Consider the following 20,719-nt stretch of genomic DNA (forward strand, 5'->3'; position numbering starts at 1 on the left):
CAACAAATATTTTTTTCAAATATTTGTTTTATTGTTTGAAAACTATAAATCTAATTAGTTGCACCTGTACAGCATGTTACAGTCTGCTTGACAGCCTCACAATGGCTCAAGTGCAGCTAGCAGAGTTTGTGCTCTCTCCCACAGGCGCACATGTCCTTCACCAAGGTCACCGACACAAGGTCAATCGCACTGGCAGTGTACCCGTCTGTTGGAAGTAGAAGTGTTTTATCTGTGGTTTAACGCCACACTCAACAATATTTCAGCTATGTGGCGGTGGTCTGTAAATAATCCAGTCTGGACCAGACAGTCCAGTGACTGACATCATGAGCATCGATCCACGCAATTGGGAAACGATGACATGCATAAACCAAGTTACCGAACCTGACCACCCGATCCCGTTAGTCGCCTCTACTAATCTAAAGATATAACTTCATTTCGACCAATAAGGAAGTTGCGTTTGAGAGTGCGAGAAAAATACACATTCGCGCAGAGCATCTTCGCGACGAGATACCTGTACAAATAATTGCCCCCCCCCTGTCAAAAACAATTAACTACGGCCTTGATGGGGTAAATATCAACATATTAATAGAATTGAAATAATAACCACATGTTCTCATCAACTCACACGTGGGTTCGTGTCATGTGTTTAAACATGTCTTATTTTTAAAAAAAACAGGATACCGTCCTGAGGCCGATCTTCACACCCGTTATGCCTATAACATATGACCAGCCCCTTGGACAAGCATACTAATGATGTTCCCTCCGCCTAGAATAATATAGACATGTAAATATAGCAACTGGTTATCCGACAGTATTAAAAAAAGAACATTTCTGGGCTATTAAATCTAGTGAATCTCCGCTATGGTTCCCGTGTTTCAATTACTTTCAATTACCTTTTCCAACAACGGTTTATTGATAGAGTCATAACGACGTCGGGGTTCATCTTTCTCGCCACTTTCCATATTCGATTACACAAATATAACACAGTTCCCTTTGGCAGGATAGAGTTATAACTGTTGCTCCGACCCCACAGGGATCCGGTGTTTCAGTTATAGCACTGTCACATAATGCACAAAGCAGCCTATGTTTAGGGGGCACTCCTTGTACACACGGTAAATTTCAAAATGTACCTGTCTTTATACGCACAACCTTTGACCTCTAACCTTTGACAATGTCTGACGTCACAGAACGGTAAGTTCGCTGTCAAACACAGTCATAACAGAGAGTCGAAGAAGGAGCAAGTAGAAAATGTGGGTGTTTGGCTACGGGTCTCTCATATGGAAGGTAGATTTCCCATATGAGACGAAAGTAGTTGGATTTATAAAAGGATTCGCGAGGCGGTTTTGGCAAGGGAGCGAAGACCACCGCGGAGTGCCAGGCAAGGTAAAACTCGGCTAAACCACGCGTGAACGGCTCATGCTAGTGTTGACACTCCATATGTTGTGGTGTGGATGTTTCCAGATAGATGTGAGATGCATAAATTACATGTAGGTTATGACTGAAACGACAATTAACGACAATGAATATTTGGTGGATGTCAGTTTTGTTAGGACATCGGAACCGGGTCAAGTTCAGCTATATAGGTCAAACTAATTTAGGCCTAGATCTAATTGATTTCCGTATAGATCGTCAGTAGAGGTAGGATTAGTAATGTGTGATTTGTGTCTGACAAAAACTTCAATGATTGCGCATCTCTCACTCAGTATATTATACAAATATTTACTCTAAATATATGCGGAAACAACGACCCTCGCACCGTACACAAGGTGCTCCAGGGTCAGACCTCCTAACGTATATATATTGCCTGGGCCATGTTATATGTAGGCCCTGATGCTTGTCGTAAGAGGCAACTAAATGGACTTATGTTCGGACTACGTGACTTGGGGTCGGTGTGAGACAGTGGTCTTAACATCAGTCTCTAGTTTATCAGGTCCATATTATATTGTTTGCAGACTGCGGTTAAAAACTTGATTATCGCTGAGTGAGTCATTAACAACAATTCTACCATGAATTTGGAAATTACTCTATTCTGATTGGTCAATCAGAGGTTATTATTAAATCACCCCCTCTCAATACCAGGAATAAGCCTAAACCTACCCATCTCAAAATCAGAAATTAAAAGTGTAAACAAACAAAAAATTACCAAAAAATGGCATAATAAATATCAAAACTCTAACAACCAATTCAATATAAGCAACCCCTAAAAGCCCCCTCTTGGGTTGCACACACCACTTTCACCCTTTTAGGAATACACTAAATGGCCCGGCCATACGCTACAGTCGGAAAGCGCACGTTAAATCTCCTATATCAGTCAGTCAGTCAGTCATGCTGATTGACACAGCTGGCTTGAGGCCTCTTCAGCGCAGGAGCTAATATTTGTAGAATAGTACTTCAGTCATTGTCAGTAGGCATATTAAATAATTATATGTACAATTATAGACACCAAAATGCAAAGTTGCGGTTACTACAATATTAAAAGGATTTGTGGCAGTTCATTTAGTGCTGAAAACACGATAGAAATGTTAGGGGTGCCCAACTCATGTTCCCATGCTCTCAGTGCCTGTCCTGATTTTAGGTGAAGTATTATGGTGTAAACAAACTGCATATAGAGTGCCATCATTTGTTTAAATGCTGTTTTGCAGTGATTCCATAAATTCTGATCGACAACCCACTCAAAACACTAGACTCAACCAATGCCGCTTCTCTCACTGTTTGCTCACACCAAAGAGTTTGTGTATTATGTAGTCATGGTAGAATGGAGATGAACATACTGTGTTTTCAATGGAGAGCTAGGCTTCAGGTAACCTAGCTCTACATTGAAAACACAGTATGTTTATCTTCTAAGCAAACAAAGCATAACAGTATGTGTCTACAATGTGCACTGTACTTTCAGCCAGGTCGTGTTGTGACTCTCGTTCCGTCCAGTGATGCCGAGGCAAGTACCATCTGTCAGAGTGTTCCAAATATTTCCAATGGGTGGTCGTATAGCCTAGTGCTTAAAGCATTCGCTCGTCACGCCGAAGACCCGGGTTCAATTCCCGACGTGGGTACAATGTGTGCAGCCCATTTCTGGTGTCCCCTGCCGGGTTATTGCTGGAATATTGCTAAAAGCGGCGTAATACCATACTCACTCACTCACTCACCAAATATTTCCGAAAGTCATCATTTTCTGGTGATGGCATAAATTTTAATCTTTTCTGAAGGAGAAAATTTATTCACTATTCATGTTATATTGTATTTTCATGAGTATAAAAAATGGCTGGTGGTTAAAATGTTCGCTCATCACGCCGAAGAACTGGATTCGATTCCCCACATGGGTATTGTGTGAAGCCCATTTCTGGTGTCTCCTGTCATGATATTGTTGGAATATTGTTAAAAGCGGCGTAAAATCAAACTCACTCATTGTTAAAATCCACATCAAACCATCTGATTAAACTTATTTCCGCACCGGTAACTGTTTGTTCTTTCTTCAGGAGGTGGTGTGGGGTGTTGCATACAAGATCCACAAGTCGGACGTAGAGAAGGTGATCTCACACCTCAACTTCCGTGAGAAGGGTGGGTACGAGCAAACCATCGTGACCTTCCATCCCCAGGCTTGTACGATGGCTGCATTCCAGCTCACGCTGTACATCGGCAACAACAACAACCCCTTTTACCTGGGCCCCGCCCCGCTGGAAGACATCGCTCATCAGATCTACCACTCTGTCGGCCCGAGCGGGAAGAACGTGGACTACCTTCTCAACCTGGCCACAGCGATCCGCCAACTGGCACCAGAGGCTGCAGACCAGCATATATTCGACTTGGAAGGCGCCGTCAAACGGCTTTCATCACAGAGTAAAGTGTTGTGATGTTAGAACAAATACTGAAAACTAGTGAATGAAATATGGATGATTTGTGATCCTGCTGTTGGCCATCTTGAAATATGTACATGTAAATAGGATTGTAATTTTGTTTTTTCTTGAATCTCCATCCGTCTCCGTTTCCCCCATTCTTACAAATGATGTGACGTGAGAAGCAGCTTGAGATGTGGAGATTGTTACAGATGTGTTTTGCTCAGTTCAGCCACTTCCTGCTTGCCTTGTGTCAAGGGCTGTTCAGACAAAACCTCACACTGCAATTCTTGTTGTTGTTTCAGCATTATACACTTGTTACAGTTTTACATACCATATTTCCTCAAGTGGTTGGGCCACTATTACTGACTTACAGACCCTGTCCACATTAAATGTCATATGATATTCCTTTCTGAAAGTGATAAGGAGGGAGGGCTTAGTTTAGTAAATTAAAGGTATTCAAACGTAATGGGGAGAAATCTAGGTTTTCGAGGCCCAGCTGTTATTTCCAAACCTTACCATGCTTACCCCTCAATGTGTTTATTAAAAAGGTAATCCAGTATTCATGGAACATTTTCATTCCTAAGAGTCTTTTATTTCTTGTTTACATTTTTTGTTTTTATTCTTATGGAATTCTCATGAAAAGTGAAAATAATCATGTTATGAAACTGAGTGATGACGATCTATGGTGTTTGTTTTACAAATTGAACCCAAACTGTAGCCATGTGTCTGTATTTTCTTGTCTGATTATTAATGAAGATAAGTTTCGCATGACATATCAAAATGAATGTTTAAGAGTGTTATTAAGTGTGAACATATTTGGGTGCTGAATAAGTTAAATTTGTCCACCTACATCCTGGTAACACAAAGTGTGAGGATTCAGGCCACAATACATCCCAAAGCCCCCTATACATTTTACATATTAATGAGCGCACTAAGATGGGGGTAATTGATCTGGCTGATTGTGTCTTGTAAACCTCCCGTGACATCACCCTACTGTTCTCCAAAAGGGTTAAATCTCATATGGGGATGCTACAACATCCCTGGGATTTTCTACATACAAGCAGTGGTGTCCGACCCGTGAAGATTCCGGGGTAGAATAGGTCCTCAGCAACCCATGCTTGCCGTAAAAGGTGACTGTGCTTGTCGTAAAAGGTGACTAACGGGATCGGGTGGTCAGGCTCGCTGACTTGGTTGAAGCATGTCATCGATCCCAATTGCGTGGATCGATGCTCATGATATTAATCACTGGATTGTCTGGTCCAGACTCAATTATTTACAGACTGCCGTCATATAGCTGGAATAATGCCGAGTGCAGCGTAAAACAACAAACCAACCAACCAACCATAAGATGTATTTTGCATTTGAACACAAATCTACCACAATGCCATTCAGAATACCTTTTTAAAGTTCACATATGTCAGCAAGAAATATTTTACGCTTGTTTATGGAAAGTATGCTTGAAACATAAAAGTGTTGATAAATGTGGTTTCAGATTTTGTTTTGGGTTAATAAGTAACACAAAACAGTGCCCCTCATGGTTCTACCCACACATCACACCCTGATGACATAGACAGACTGCTAGTAGGGCTATCTCCCACTACTCTGTCTACCCCAGACTAGAGTACTTCCTGGGACAAAGGGGTAGTATTGCGAACTTTGGCATTAAACAACATTCCCCCCCTCACTCATGCACTCGAGACATGAAGTGAGGCAGTTCTCTTCTTCAGGGACAAGTGACATCAGTGTTACCATGGTTACTGACTGACAATCTATTTGCTTTGCGGGGTTGTGAATATTATGTAGGGAATTTACATAATACAATGACATATTCTGTGCAGCCAATGTCATAGTGACACTTGTGTGTGACATGCACTCCGTGTTTTATGTTATTGACTGTCAGGGTATTATGATTGTTCATATTGGTATTATTAATTGTTATTATCACTATTGTTATAATTATTATTTATTTAGCATGTCGGAGCACTTTGCTGCATCTATTTACAAAACATGTTGTCATAAACGGCATGGTAAATGTGACAACTATAAAAACTGGATCAATCACAACATGGTTTAGCCGTCATTTGCTGACATGTAATCAGCTACTGATTAAACATTTTATGTACTTATTAGAATTGTGTAATTTTTAGTTCACCTGATGGAAAGTCTTCTGAGCTTATGGTGTTGCGAGTCTGTCCATTGTGAACGTTTACAAGGCCTATGGGGATGAAACTAGTATAAATGGTGCAAGTTATGGTGTCTACAAAACTGCTCACAGAATTCCAATCCAACTATAAATATGGCTGCCATTTGATATTTGGGGGGTAGGGGGCCTTGCCAGAATTTGTTTTTTTCAGTAGTCTGAAACATAAATATCTTATTTTCAAGCATTTTTTTAGTTTTTATATATTTTTCTTTCATTTGTTCCCAGAGCCTCCAGTAAAGCATCTTAGAATGTTTGTTTGATTGTTTATGTGTTGTTTAACGCCGCACTCAGCACTATTCCAGCTATATGACGGCGGTCTGTAAATAATCGAGTCTGGCCCAGACAATCCAGTGATTGACATCCTGAGCATCAATCAGGGATACGATGACATGTATGAACCAAGGCAGCAAGCCTGACCACCCGATCCTGTTAGTCTCCTCTTGCAACAAACATGGGTTGCTGAAGACCTATTCTACCCCGGATCTTCATGGGTTGCCCCTAGGATAGCAAATGGTTGGTCCCTAAGTACTTAAGCTCCCTTGCCCACTTGTAAACATGTGCATTAAGTGGCCACTTGGAATTATGGGCAGTAAGTGGCCACTTAGAATCATGTGCAGTAAGTGGCCACTTGGAATTATGGGCAGTAAGTGGCCACTTAGAATCATGTGCAGTAAGTGGCCACTTGGAATCATGTGCAGTAAGTGGCCACTTGTAATCATGTGCAGTAAGTGGCCACTTGGAATTATGGGCAGTAAGTGGCCACTTAGAATCATGTGCAGTAAGTGGCCACTTGGAATCATGTGCAGTAAGTGGCCACTTGGAATCATGTGCAGTAAGTGCCCACTTGGAATCATGTGCAGTAAGTGGCCACTTAGAATCATGTGTAGTAAGTGGCCACTTGGAATCATGTGCAGTAAGTGGCCACTTGGAATCATGTGCAGTAAGTGGCCACTTAGAATCATGTGTAGTAAGTGGCCACTTGGAATCATGTGCAGTAAGTGGCCACTTGGAATCATGTGCAGTAAGTGGCCACCTGGAATCATGTGTAGTAAGTGGCCGCCGTCAAATAGCTGGAATATTGCTGAGTGCGGCGTTAAACAATAAACCAACCAACCAACTATGAGTATGTTTTCATATTTTGTTCTGCATCTTGTACACACAACCTGATAAATATATTTAAATCAGTTGGTGGTTTGATCACCTGATCGGTATCGAGTCACATCAAGACATATCAGCTTTATGTAACAGACTCACAACTAAAAATCTACATAATTTTATTGCAAATACAAAAGGTGTAAACATACAATTTGATAAACAGATGGCACAGAAGCATAATCCCCACATACATGTGTTATAACACAGTTACAACACCTGCTGCCTTGTTATTCCCACAGACTGACACACCTGTCAACACATCACATACACGACTTCCCAAGGAGACAGGTAATGCCTCAAGGTGTCTATATTTAACATTATCTTCAAAATTAGGATAAACATCAAATATCCATTACAATGCATTATCTTATTTGAATAGGGATTATAAATAAATCTAAAACTTTTACTTGTAAGACTTTTCCAAACAGTTTTGAATACAAGATGTAAGGCCTCTTACAAATCCTTCAGTACATCATAGGTCCAATCTATTATACCATAGATGATGAAAGATTTGATGTTCAACATTTGAATGGATTCAAGTAAATAAGGAGGAAATATTAAATGGCTTATTCTAATGCTGTTTAATATGGGTATAAATAACCAACAAAACAAAACCCTCTGAACATGTACAGCTGATGGGTGGACAAACACGAGTATCTCTTACTTAGGCATCGCCAAGCATGGGTGACACATAGTAGGGAATTAAACCAGTGTCTGACAAGCTCACGCTGTAACCGCGAAGAAAACCCTACAATATGAGGGCACTCTACAAGGGCAGATAACTCTATGGCCATAGGGAACACTACAAGGGCAGAAAACTATCACTACAGGTGACCAAGCTCCTTCCCAGCGCATGACACCTTCGTTACACCCTCGGTAACATTACTGCCACCAGCTTCAGTTTACCTTTTTGTTTCTTTGATTGGATTAGTTGGAGATTGCAGACGAATGGAAAATCAACCAACTTCCCCCTTACTTTGTTGCTATACCAATTACATGATAATTGTAATGAAGCAGGAATTCAAATTAATAAACAAAGAAAATAATTTAGCAGGGGTAGGAGTATACGGCATCCAGGCAGTCATGATTTGTTTGTAAACATAACAGCCTGTTGTTAGCGAGTTCAACTCCAACCATGATTGTAGCCACCTATCTCCGTGGTGAGCTTTCACTGGTGGCAGCGATAGTTTAGAGAGCCCCGCGAACGACTATCACTGTAAGGCGCTTGTATAGGGGACACTACAAGAGAAGATAACTCTGCCAGAGAAATATCCATGCTTCCCAAGGATAGGATTACTGCCCCAAAATCTCAGTTCATCACACGCAGTACAGGAGATGATCAGTAACAGAAAATGTCAGATACAACAAAAATACAGAATAACATATCGAGTCAACAGTAAACAATCCATTGATTAAAACAGAGGAAACATATTATCTTGTAATACTATCTTTCACCTACATATAAACACTAGGGCCGGGACGAGTCCAAATTTACTACCCGGGTACCCACCACCCTATTACCCGACCCTACCCGGGTACCCACTGTTGGTCTCAGGAGATGTCTCAAAATGTCCGATTGGGAACATTTTTAGCATAGCCCTAGCAAAACGTGAGTGAGTGAGTGAGTTCGGTTTAATGCCGCTTTTAACAGTATTCCAGTTACATCACGGCGTGTCAGCTTAATGTGGGAGGAAAGCCCGGAGTGATGCAGGTCTTAGACGTTTACCACTTGGGTGAAACCCACGAGCACGGGTATGGTGCTGACAAACCTAGAAACATAATCGGGGCGAACCAGGATTCGAACCCACAATCATAGGTTTCTGGCGTGCCCAAGGGACGCAACCCTGCACAGCGAATCGCGGCGCCTTAGACGACTGGGCCACCCGTGCCCCCTCCTAGCAAAACGTATTTATATGCAGGTATTAAACAATCTGGTCAACCATACACTGAAGTTGAATTAAGTCATATCTTGATTCAACCATAGGAAAAATCAGAAGGAATGGGTGCATAGTCAGAAAGAAATGCGAACATTAGTGACTTGTAGTGTAACCATAGTTATAGATCATATTTGTCATTAAACAATATATCACGTGACTAATCACGGGTCCGGGTAGTCCTGTGGGTACCCAGGTCCTAGTCAGTACCCACCCGAACCTGGTACACGAGTTACCCGTCCCAGCCCTAATAAACACCATAACAAGGATATACCACAAAGTGGAGAGATTGCATCTTGTAATACTATCTTAATAACTGATATATAAAAAGCTTAAAAAGATTTTTAAAAATGGTCATGAGTGGAGGTAGTGGTGGTGACCTGGTATTGAGTGAGTGAGTGAGTGAGTTGGGTTTAACGCTGCTTTTAACATCATTCCAGTTATATCACGGCGTGTCAGCTTAATGTGGGAGGAAAGCCAGAAGTGATGAAGGTCTCGGACATTTACCACTTCGGTGAAACCAACGAGCACGGGTATTATGCTGACAAACCTAGAAACATAATCGGGGCGAACCGGGATTCGAACCCACAATCATAGGTTTCTGGCATGCCCAAGGGACGCAACTCTGCACAGCGAATCGCGGTGCCTTGACGACTGGGCCACCCATGCCCCCTTGACCTGGTATTGAGTCCTAGAAGTGGGAGAATGGTCAACATTTTAACTGCATCACTGAAGTATTTAAAATCTTAATTTGTTTAAAGTAGACACAATTTATGGATAACTAACTTCTTTAATACTGTAAAAGCAACGTTTTGGTATAGACCCTTTTACCGTTTGTTTGACCAACAGACTGAAGAAAATGAAACGTCCGGTTTTGTCAGGACTTCTCAGCCAATGTCTGGCACGGATGTTCCTTTGTTGGGCATTACGTGGGCTGTAATTAGAAACCACACAGGGACCAGTTCTGAACTCAGTGCTCCAGTGCTTCCAAATGAAATATCTCTCCAAATGATGGACTGCAAGTGTAGGATGACACTCCTAGTTTTCCCTGCACAAACAATGACCAGCATCCCCATCCATGCATAGAAGTAACAGGTATGTCAGCTTGAGGTATATATTACACAGACATATGCTACTCAAAAGAAGTGAAGGAACACCTAATTGTTTCACATGACAACAGTTAATCTGTCATGTCATTACAGAATAACTATAGTTATATGAAAAATATTGGGTATTCTTTAACTTTTCAGTAGTATGTATTCTGTCTATCGAGCGATATTCACAAAGGGTATGATTATGTCCTGTAGTCCGTGGACTTCCTGCAGCTACCCTGGAAAAAGGTGATCTGGATGGTAGACTTCCACATGAGGCGTAGTCTGAGATGACGTACGTCTCTATCGTTAAACATAGGACCTGTACGTTTTGGAAGGGTTCATTCTTTGTTCGTTTAACGCTGCACTCAGCAATATTCCAGCTATAAAACGGCAGTAAGTAATAATTGAGTATGGACCAGACAATCCAGCGATTGACATCATGCGCATTGGTCGACACAATTGTATTAGAAGACATGCAACCAAGACAGCAAGGATGATTGTCAATCTTGCAAGACACTTCTTATAAGTATTGGTTGCTGAAGACCAATTCTAACCAGTATCTTCACAGAGGTTTCAAAGATAATCACCCAGAACAAACGATTCCAGATAAAATGGATCCAGATAGTGTTATAGAGGACAGGATCACTGTTGATGAGGACAGGATCACTGTTGATGAGGACAGGATCACTGTTGATGAGGAAAGCATCACTGTTGAAGAGGACAGGATCACTGTTGAAGAGGAAAGCATCACTGTTGAAGAGGACAAAATCACTGAAGAGGAAAGCATCACTGTTGAAGAGGAAAGCATCACTGTTGAAGAGGAAAGCATCACTGTTGAAGAGGAAAGCATCACTGTTGATGAGGAAAGCATCACTGTTGATGAGGAAAGCATCACTGTTGAAGAGGACAGGATCACCGTTGAAGAGGACAGGATCACTGTTGATGAGGACAGGATCAGTGTTGAAGAGGACAGGATCACTGTTGAAGAGGACAGGATCACTGTTGAAGAGGACAGGATCACTGCTGAAGAGGACAGGATCACTGTTGATGAGGACAGGATCACTGTTGATGAGGACAGGATCAGTGTTGATGAGGACAGGATCAGTGTTGAAGAGGACAGGATCACTGCTGATGAGGACATGATCAGTGTTGAAGAGGAAAGCATCACTGTTCAAGAGGACAGGATCACTGTTGAAGAGGACAGGATCAGTGTTGATGAGGACAGGATCACTGTTGAAGAGGACAGGATCACTGTTGAAGAGGACAGGATCACTGTTGAAGAGGACAGGATCAGTGTTGATGAGGACAGGATCACTGTTGATGAGGACAGGATAAGTTTTGAAGAGGACAGGATCACTGTTGAAGAGGACAGGATCACTGTTATAGAGGACAGCATCACTGTTGAAGAGGACAGCATCACTGTTGATGACTAAAGCCGTACGCCATGAGACATTCAGCTGGACTAGAAGTATGTGAAGAAAATTGGCTATAAATATCACAAAATATCCTTTGGTTATAAACATTGAAATGTTCTCCAACATAACATAAGCATTGAAAAACTAAGGTACGTAATATTAAATAAATATCAGAAGGCTCTCAGGCCAATCAGTGCATACAAGCATTTCTGCTCCACTACTACAAAGCAAAACCTGTGTCAGCCTTCAAACACACTTACACTAGCATACCAGTTTGTGAAAAGTTGCCTGAAAACATTTGTTTTTATCATTTAATATCCTTACAGATTTTTTTGGTTATTATGCCAATAGACCGAAGACAAAATAATTTTTTAAAGATGTCTAAGGTGATTTTAAGTTAGTTTCCTTAAGAAAAATATAATGGCAAATTTTCAATAAGGCACAGAATCCCTATTCTCATTCACAAAACAGGAAATAAATTGTTATCAGTGACATGGCGCTTTACAAACCTATGTCAGGCACTTTGCTCGGGTCAATTGTAATGTCTGTAACTGTTCCTGTCTGACAGTCCAGCAGCCAGCCTTCTATAAATAATATACAGTGGTAAGCTAGTGTTGTGTTCAGTAATTAGCTCAAGCAAAACCTATAAACTTATCACCTGTATTGAATGTAACTACCAGAATAATGTGTCTCATCATGTGGAAACAGCTCATAACTGCTGGATGGTCAGACAAGTATCCCCCTTCATTATTACCTCTGGTTGTGAGCACATCTCCACAGCCAATGGACTGGAGGAAAGTGTTGTGTTAAGACTGTAGGTAGAAAGAGACGGTTCTGTCTGACAATGCCGTGTTATCACAGGTATTAATCTTGGCATACAGGAATCATTCTGGAGTGTGGCATCAGGATCATAAATGGAAGCCAAAAACAGTGACATGTTCTGCTGGACTGGCCGTCTGGATTTGCTGTGAACACATCTATCACCCAGCAAGCAACTGACACTAACTGGTCAAGCTCCTAGTTTTAAAGTGGTACGTTAAAAAAAGATGGGATCTTTCATCAAGTTTATATGACTTTGCAATCCCTCTAAAACAAGAGAGGCTAAAAAACTCCTACCCATAATCCCCTGCTAAGACTCTGGCATGTACATGATGTATGTCCTAGACATGATTACACTTCGTGCTTGTCTAAACCCAGAATTTGGGTATCAGTTTCGGGCTGGTAGATCGTAGCCTAGGGAAGGTCCTTCCTCATCCATGTGACTGAGTTACGGCTCAGGCGGATGACGTGCCTGTCATCATCTGCTGGAGCTGGAGCTGGAGGGGGTGGGGGGATGGGAGGGGGAGGTGGAGGTGGGGGACTAGTGTCAGGGGGAGGTAACTCTGCCACTGCCACCTCCTTCTTGGCTGTGTCTGGTGTGTGGCTCATACCGACATTCATCATCTTAGCGATCTGGAAAGTTGAGAAAACCAGGATGTCAGTGTAAACTATAGACATGATAATTCTTCAGGTCAGTCTCCTTGAACATGTTGAATGATCCAACAGAGTATTTCAGTAAGTGGATCTTTAATAGAACATGATTGATAGAAGTACACTGAGTTTGTTGTCAACTGCTGGCGCAACAAGTACACTATAAACATTATGATCACCAGACCACCTGTCACAAGATGATATATCTATGTACTTACCAACCAGACCACCTGTCACAAGATGATATATCTATGTACCTACCAACCAGACCACCTGTCACAAGATGATATATCTATGTACCTACCCACCAGACCACCTGTCACAAGATGAAATATCTATGTTCCTACCAACCAGACCACCTGTCACAAGATGATATATCTATGTACCTACCCACCAGACCACCTGTCACAAGATGATATATCTATGTACCTACCCACCAGACCACCTGTCACAAGATGATATATCTATGTACTTACCCACCAGGCCACCTGTCACAAGATGATATATCTATGTACCTACCCACCAGACCACTTGTCACAAGATGATATATCTATGTACCTACCCACCAGACCACCTGTCACAAGATGATTTATCTATGTACCTACCCACCAGACTACCTGTCACAAGATGATATATCTATGTACCTACCCACCAGACCACCTGTCACAAGATGATATATCTATGTACCTACCCACCAGACCACCTGTCACAAGATGATATATCTATGTACCTTGTACCTACCCACCAGACCACCTGTCACAAGATGATATATCTATGTACCTACCCACCAGACCACCTGTCACAAGATGATATATCTATGTACCTACCCACCAGACCGCCTGTCACAAGATGATATATCTATGTACCTACCCACCAGACCACCTGTCACAAGATGATATATCTATGTACTTACCCACCAGACCACCTGTCACAAGATGATATATCTATGTTCCTACCCACCAGACCACCTGTCACAAGATGATATATCTATGTACCTACCCACCAGACCACCTGTCACAAGATGATATATCTATGTACCTACCCACCAGACCACCTGTCACAAGATGATATATCTATGTACTTACCCACCAGACCACCTGTCACAAGATGATATATCTATGTTCCTACCCACCAGACCACCTGTCACAAGATGATATATCTATGTACCTACCCACCAGACCACCTGTCACAAGATGATATATCTATGTACCTACCCACCAGACTACCTGTCACAAGATGATATATCTATGTACCTACCCACCAGACCACCTGTCACAAGATGATATATATATGTACCTACCCACCAGACCACCTGTCACAAGATGATATATCTGTGTACCTACCCACCAGACCACCTGTCACAAGATGATATATCTATGTACCTTGTACCTACCCACCAGACCACCTGTCACAAGATGATATATCTATGTACCTACCCACCAGACCACCTGTCACAAGATGATATATCTAAGTACTTACCCACCAGGCCACCTGTCACAAGATGATATATCTATGTACCTACCCACCAGATCACCTGTCACAAGATGATATATCTATGTACCTACCCACCAGACCACCTGTCACAAGATGATATATCTATGTACTTACCAACCAGACCACCTGTCACAAGATGATATATCTATGTACCTACCCACCAGACCACCTGTCACAAGATGATATATCTATGTACCTACCCACCAGACCACCTGTCACAAGATGATATATCTATGTACCTTGTACCTACCCACCAGACCACCTGTCACAAGATGATATATCTATGTACCTACCCACCAGACCACCTGTCACAAGATGATATATCTATGTACCTACCCACCAGACCACCTGTCACAAGATGATATATCTATGTACCTACCCACCAGACCACCTGTCACAAGATGATATATCTATGTACCTTGTACCTACCCACCAGACCACCTGTCACAAGATGATATATCTATGTACCTACCCACCAGACCACCTGTCACAAGATGATATATCTATGTACCTTGTACCTACCCACCAGACCACCTGTCACAAGATGATATATCTATGTACCTACCCACCAGACCACCTGTCACAAGATGATATATCTATGTACCTACCCACCAGACCACCTGTCACAAGATGATATATCTATGTATCTTGTACCTACCCACCAGACCACCTGTCACAAGATGATATATCTATGTACCTACCCACCAGACCACCTGTCACAAGATGATATATCTATGTACCTACCCACCAGACCACCTGTCACAAGATGATATATCTATGTACCTACCAACCAGACCACCTGTCACAAGATGATATATCTATGTACCTTGTACCTACCCACCAGACCACCTGTCACAAGATTATATATCTATGTACCTACCCACCAGACCACCTGTCACAAGATGATATATCTATGTACCTTGTACCTACCCACCAGACCACCTGTCACAAGATGATATATCTATGTACCTACCCACCAGACCACCTGTCACAAGATGATATATCTATGTACGTTGTACCTACCCACCAGACCATCTGTCACAAGATGATATATCTATGTACCTACCAACCAGACGACCTGTCACAAGATGATATATCTATGTACCTACCCACCAGACCACCTGACACAAGATGATGTATCCATGTTATTACCCACCATACCACCTGTCACAAGATGATATATCTATGTACCTACCCACCAGACCACCTGACACAAGATGATGTATCTATGTTATTACCCATCAGACCATCTGTCACAAGATGATACATCTATGTACTTACCCACCAGACCACCTGTCACAAGATGATACATCTATGTTATTACCCATCAGACCATCTGTCACAAGATGATACATCTATGTACTTACCCATCAGACCATCTGTCACAAGATGATACATCTATGTTATTACCCACAAGACCACCTGTCACAAGATGATGTATCTGTGTTATTACCCACCAGACCATCTGTCACAAGATGATGTATCCATGTTATTACCCACCAGACCATCTGTCACAAGATGATGTATTCATGTTATTACCCACCAGACCATCTGTCACAAGATGATGTATTCATGTTATTACCCACCAGAATATGTCACAAGATGATGTATCTGTGTTATTACCCACCAGACCATTTGTCACAAGATGATGTATTCATGTTATTACCCACCAGACCATCTGTCACAAGATGATGTATCTGTTATTACCCACCAGACCATTTGTCACAAGATGATGTATTCATGTTATTACCCACCAGACCATCTGTCACAAGATGATGTATCAATGTTATTACCCACCAGAATATCTGTCACAAGATGATGTATCTGTGTTATTACCCACCAGACCATCTGTCACAAGATGATGTATCCATGTTATTACCCCCCAGAGACTATCCATTATGAGATGATGTATTTATGATATTACCTATAAGAAAACGTACAATATTATGAATAACAACTTCTGCTTTATTGCATAGAGTGATCTTTTGATGTAGATTCTTATCTTACACCATTTATCAAGCCAGAACTAGAAGTTGTTATCCATAAAGTTTATTTCCTCACTAGAATGGTAATCAAACAGTTATGTTACAACGCACCAAACTATCCGGTATGAGATGAGCATTGGCTCCCAGACTTGCAACTGGACCAGAGTCCTGGTACCCAAGATGGCGGTAAAATTCTTGTTTGTCTATCGTGTTCAAAAATATTGTTTGGAATCCTGAACTGAAATAACAAAGAAATAAGTCTCAGTTACTGCCTTCATGAGAAGCATGTCTTGACTTACATCTTGCATGTCTTAGAAGTGAGGGAATGGATGTTGTTTTATGCAACAGTCAACAATATTCCAGCTATATCAAGGTGCTTTATTGAGGTGGGACCTAGTAGTCAACTAGGACGTAGTTGGACCACCGCCGGTCATGATGAGACACCATCAGCCACCAAGTCACACATTGTCATCAGTTGGTCGGCTCTTACAACAAGCAAGAGGTACAAGGAACCTTGGCACTGACAACAGGCATCAGGTACCAGGGAAATTCAGCATGTTCAGAGCATTTCTCTGTATTGTAAATTAACAACTTTATGAGCAAGACTTTATGAGCAGATACTTTGTTTTACTCAACATTGTTAACCGATATACCAGGAAACATTCCAACAGCAGCACACCATGTCCATGGTGACATTAGTAACTGTTTACTTTTGTTTTATCAAATCTTATCTATCCCTACAAATTCATTTGAATGAATAAACCAAAAACAATTGGAAAGTGATTGATCACAGATTTTAAGATATACTTGTTCATTGTGAACTGAAACCAACTGATTAATTGAAACAACCCCTTTGGGTGGGTAATGGCTGGGCTGCTTCGTGCTCCTGTGAAGATCCCCTCACCTCTTAGTGAGTGAGTTGGATTTAACGCCGCTTTTAACAGTATTCCAGTTATATCGCGGCGTGTCAGCTTAATGTGGGTTGAAAGCCAGAAGTGATGCAGGTCTCAGACGTTTACCACTTCGGTGAAACCCACGAGCACAGGTATGGTGCTGACAAACCTAGAAACATAATTGGGGCGAACCGGGATTCGAACCCAAAATCATAGGTTTCTGGCGTGTCCAAGGGACGCAACTCTGCACAGCGAATTGCGGCGCCTTAGACGACTGGGCCACCCGTGCCCCCCCCCTCACCTCTTGGCATACTCTTCTGTCTTGTCCATCAGTTTCCGACCTAAACCTTTCCCTCGTAGATCTTTTGGAACCACAACTGAAATCAGAAATATTCACCTCATCAATGCTGATGTCATATCAAAGTTTTTAACATATTCTAAAATTATTGTGTTTTTATGCTCAGTAATACATTGTCTCACGACAACATTTACAGATAAATATGAAACCAATAAAACAATAATCAGTCAAATTATAAAAACACTACAAACCTTTGTACTGCAGATAAAAAGACAAACAAAACATCAAATATGTTAATCAAATTATCACTGATATATCTAGTCCATAATTATAATAATAAAACATTATTATCAACATGATTAAAAGTCATCATGCCTATTGCCAACACATATCATTATTAAGATAATGGAGCGACATTCAAATTCAGCACCACTTTTCTCTGTGAAGGAAAATTACCTGATTCGAGTAAACATGAGTTCTTGATTCCTTGGACTGATGCCAAGCGGCTGTGACCCACCACCTTGTTTTCTGACACAAGAACCAAGCTACATGGCAAGTCATCACAGGATTTCTCCAGGCTGTAAAGTCTGTGGATATAATGTAATGTCAATTTACTTTACAAAATATCTTCAAACACAAATTCATTTCACCACATTCACAGCACAAACGTTAGATTATTTACCATGTTTACCATGTTTATTTGGCATAGATAGGGATATATAACTATCATGACAATGGTGAGACAAGGTTTTTATCATCAAATGTTTTGGCCTGCCACCTCTCTGCTGATTCATGGAAACCGAAGACAGGAAGCTTGTCTAGATTATCGCCTGATCATGCTAACTGTGTTAGGTCTATCTGATGTGTCAATCAGGTGATAATTTGTCCATGTTGTCAATGTAGAAGTCAGATCGGTACACATGCATTACACCGGATACATACCCTCCATATTGGTTTAGATCACATGATATTCATATACCAGGATAATCATGCGCAAAAAAAGAGAAAACGAAAACGGAGAGAACTAGGTAAAAATTAACATCAAATTTGAGCTCTATGCACCACTTCCGGTCTTGTATAACTAGACTGTGTATTTTAATTCTGTTAAAATGGAATTAAAACAAAAAATGTAATGACTTTGTATGGTTTTCTTACTGTGGAATTATGGGATGCTGAACATCGGACCATGAGAAAATTCTGAAGGTAAATGGTTCCTGATTGGTCAATTCAGTTCTGATGTCAGTGCATAGTAACTGCCTTATTTGGTAAAGCTACTACTCAGAGTTTACGATGAGCATCTGTTGGAAATGCAACAGGAAATCTTGTGGGAAAAAACTGTCAATAAGACACAATTCCTGGTTTGAGGGTAGCAAACTCAGCCTTGCGAGTATAACCTTACTTATGTATTTTTGGGTGTACAAGGTACCCCAGGATTTTGCCAGGAGAGAACTAAATATAAACTCAACCCATACCGCAGTTGATTGGTATAACTTTTGTCGGGAGATATGTGTGTGCGTGGCAGACGAGGACAGTGAAGTGATCGGTGGAGAAGGGAAGATTGTTGAGATAGACAAAAGCAAATTTGGGAAAAGGAAGTATAATAGAGGAAAGAGAGTTGAGAGAAAGTGGGTGTTTTGGGGAATTGAGAGAGACTCAAAATGTGTTTTTTTTCAGGTGGTCAATGAACGAAGTTCAGTCGTACTCATTCCAATTATAAAGAAACATATCAGACCAGGCACTACAATCACTAGTGATTGTTGGAGAGCGTATACTTGTTTGAAATACGAGGATTTTGAACCTTTGACAGTAAATCACCCTCTCAATTTCAAAGATCCATTTACGGGCGCCCACACCAATACCATAGAATCGTCATGCGAGGCACAGAAGAGATCATTACCCAAAACGGGAACAACCACTGACATGTATTGATCATAGTTTGAGGAATCTTGTGTGCGCCGAAAATATTTAGATCAAAGACAGGATAAATTTTAAGGTTTTCTTGAACTTATTCAGCGTGTTTATAATCCACACGCTAAAGACGATGACATCATCATTCGCCGAAGGCCTCTTGTCGTTGTTCAAGACAGCATGAACAACAGTTTAGATGATTTTCAACTATAAAAGGTAAGTAATTTTAAAAAAGGTAAATTTACCCTAAACCCCAACCCTAAAGAAGATAATAAAACAGGGATCCAAGGTGTCAGTGTTAACAGGTAAGGATACTTGTTGCAGCAGTAAAATGACGGCAATAATTGAGATGCCTTTTTTGCTAAGGAAGTAGTTCGCACACATTTTGCTAGCACAATACAAGATGGCAGAGTATCCGGTGTGATGCATTCTTTCCAATCAATATTACAATATTACAATCAATATTACAATCACAGAAATTATTTTCTGCCGACAAAGGACAAGAGGACATATTAATGATTTTATCACTTTTTATGTCACCATTTTTAAAAGAAACTTTACCATGGTTTGGATATTTTGTTAAGACAAACTTAAGTCAGTGTGCTAGAATATGAACCAATCTGAATACTGTATCAACTCTGACGTTTCACAAGGGCTGTATAAATGCACTGTAATAGAAAATAAAATGTGACAATTTATATATCATATAATTAGTGCCATAAACTGTGCCTGCCTTGCAGCGATGCTTCTCGGCCACTCCGAGTTGAGTAGACCAGCACAGTCTTGCAGCCATTCCTTGTGAGAATGTAGGGGGAAGAGTTCCATTTTATCAGCTAAATTCTCATATTCCAGCGCGTCAGTTTCGCCCAACAAGGCGACCTCAAATAACTATCTTTCCATTTGGAAAAGTCAATATTTGCATCAACTCTGTCAACACAAAAACCAGTCTTGCATAGGTGAAACAAAGGGAGATAACTCTCAATCGTTGACCTATGATTTATAAAATTGAGAATTGACGAAATTGGGAATATGATATG

At 41.1% G+C, this 20,719-nt stretch overlaps 2 protein-coding genes across 3 annotated transcripts; one reads left to right on the plus strand and one right to left on the minus strand.

Moving 5' to 3' along the window:
* The first annotated feature begins 1,169 nt into the window (after positions 1–1,169).
* LOC124140694 (putative glutathione-specific gamma-glutamylcyclotransferase 2) lies at positions 1,170–4,117 on the plus strand. Of its 2 annotated transcripts, none has more exons than XM_046508386.2 (3): positions 1,170–1,383; positions 2,894–2,935; positions 3,474–4,117. In XM_046508386.2, exons 1-3 carry the CDS (start codon positions 1,249–1,251, stop codon positions 3,846–3,848), a joined length of 552 nt encoding a protein of 183 aa, XP_046364342.2. In that variant the 5' UTR covers positions 1,170–1,248; the 3' UTR covers positions 3,849–4,117. The 2 variants fall into 2 exon arrangements, with proteins under 2 accessions (XP_046364342.2, XP_046364343.2); XM_046508387.2 differs by lacking the exon at positions 1,170–1,383 and adding an exon at positions 1,396–1,487.
* An 8,737-nt stretch (positions 4,118–12,854) lies between these two features.
* Positions 12,855–20,647, minus strand: LOC124140693 (N-alpha-acetyltransferase 80-like). Its single transcript, XM_046508384.2, has 5 exons — positions 20,416–20,647; positions 18,231–18,361; positions 17,778–17,853; positions 16,695–16,821; positions 12,855–13,086 (listed from the first exon to the last, which is right to left on the minus strand). The coding sequence occupies exons 1-5, from the start codon at positions 20,505–20,507 to the stop codon at positions 12,868–12,870; spliced, it is 645 nt and encodes a 214-aa protein (XP_046364340.2). The 5' UTR covers positions 20,508–20,647; the 3' UTR covers positions 12,855–12,867.
* Between the last annotated feature and the right edge of the window lie 72 nt (positions 20,648–20,719).

The sequence above is a fragment of the Haliotis rufescens genome, unplaced genomic scaffold (genome assembly GCF_023055435.1).
Source record: "Haliotis rufescens isolate VD_foot unplaced genomic scaffold, xgHalRufe1.0.p SCAF_51, whole genome shotgun sequence".
Taxonomy (NCBI): domain Eukaryota; kingdom Metazoa; phylum Mollusca; class Gastropoda; order Lepetellida; family Haliotidae; genus Haliotis; species Haliotis rufescens.

Coding starts and splice junctions, on each gene's coding strand:
- LOC124140694 (XM_046508386.2), top strand. CDS start 1,249: ATGTGGGTGTTTGGCTACGGGTCTCTCATATGGAAGGTAGATTTCCCA. Junction 1,384..2,893: donor ACCGCGGAGTGCCAGGCAAG/GTAAAACTCGGC, acceptor CTGTACTTTCAG/CCAGGTCGTGTTGTGACTCT. Junction 2,936..3,473: donor TTCCGTCCAGTGATGCCGAG/GCAAGTACCATC, acceptor TTCTTTCTTCAG/GAGGTGGTGTGGGGTGTTGC.
- LOC124140693 (XM_046508384.2), bottom strand. CDS start 20,507: ATGGAACTCTTCCCCCTACATTCTCACAAGGAATGGCTGCAAGACTGT. Junction 16,822..17,777: donor ACAGAAGAGTATGCCAAGAG/GTGAGGGGGGGG, acceptor TTGTTATTTCAG/TTCAGGATTCCAAACAATAT. Junction 13,087..16,694: donor ATCTCATACCGGATAGTTTG/GTGCGTTGTAAC, acceptor TCAACTTTCCAG/ATCGCTAAGATGATGAATGT.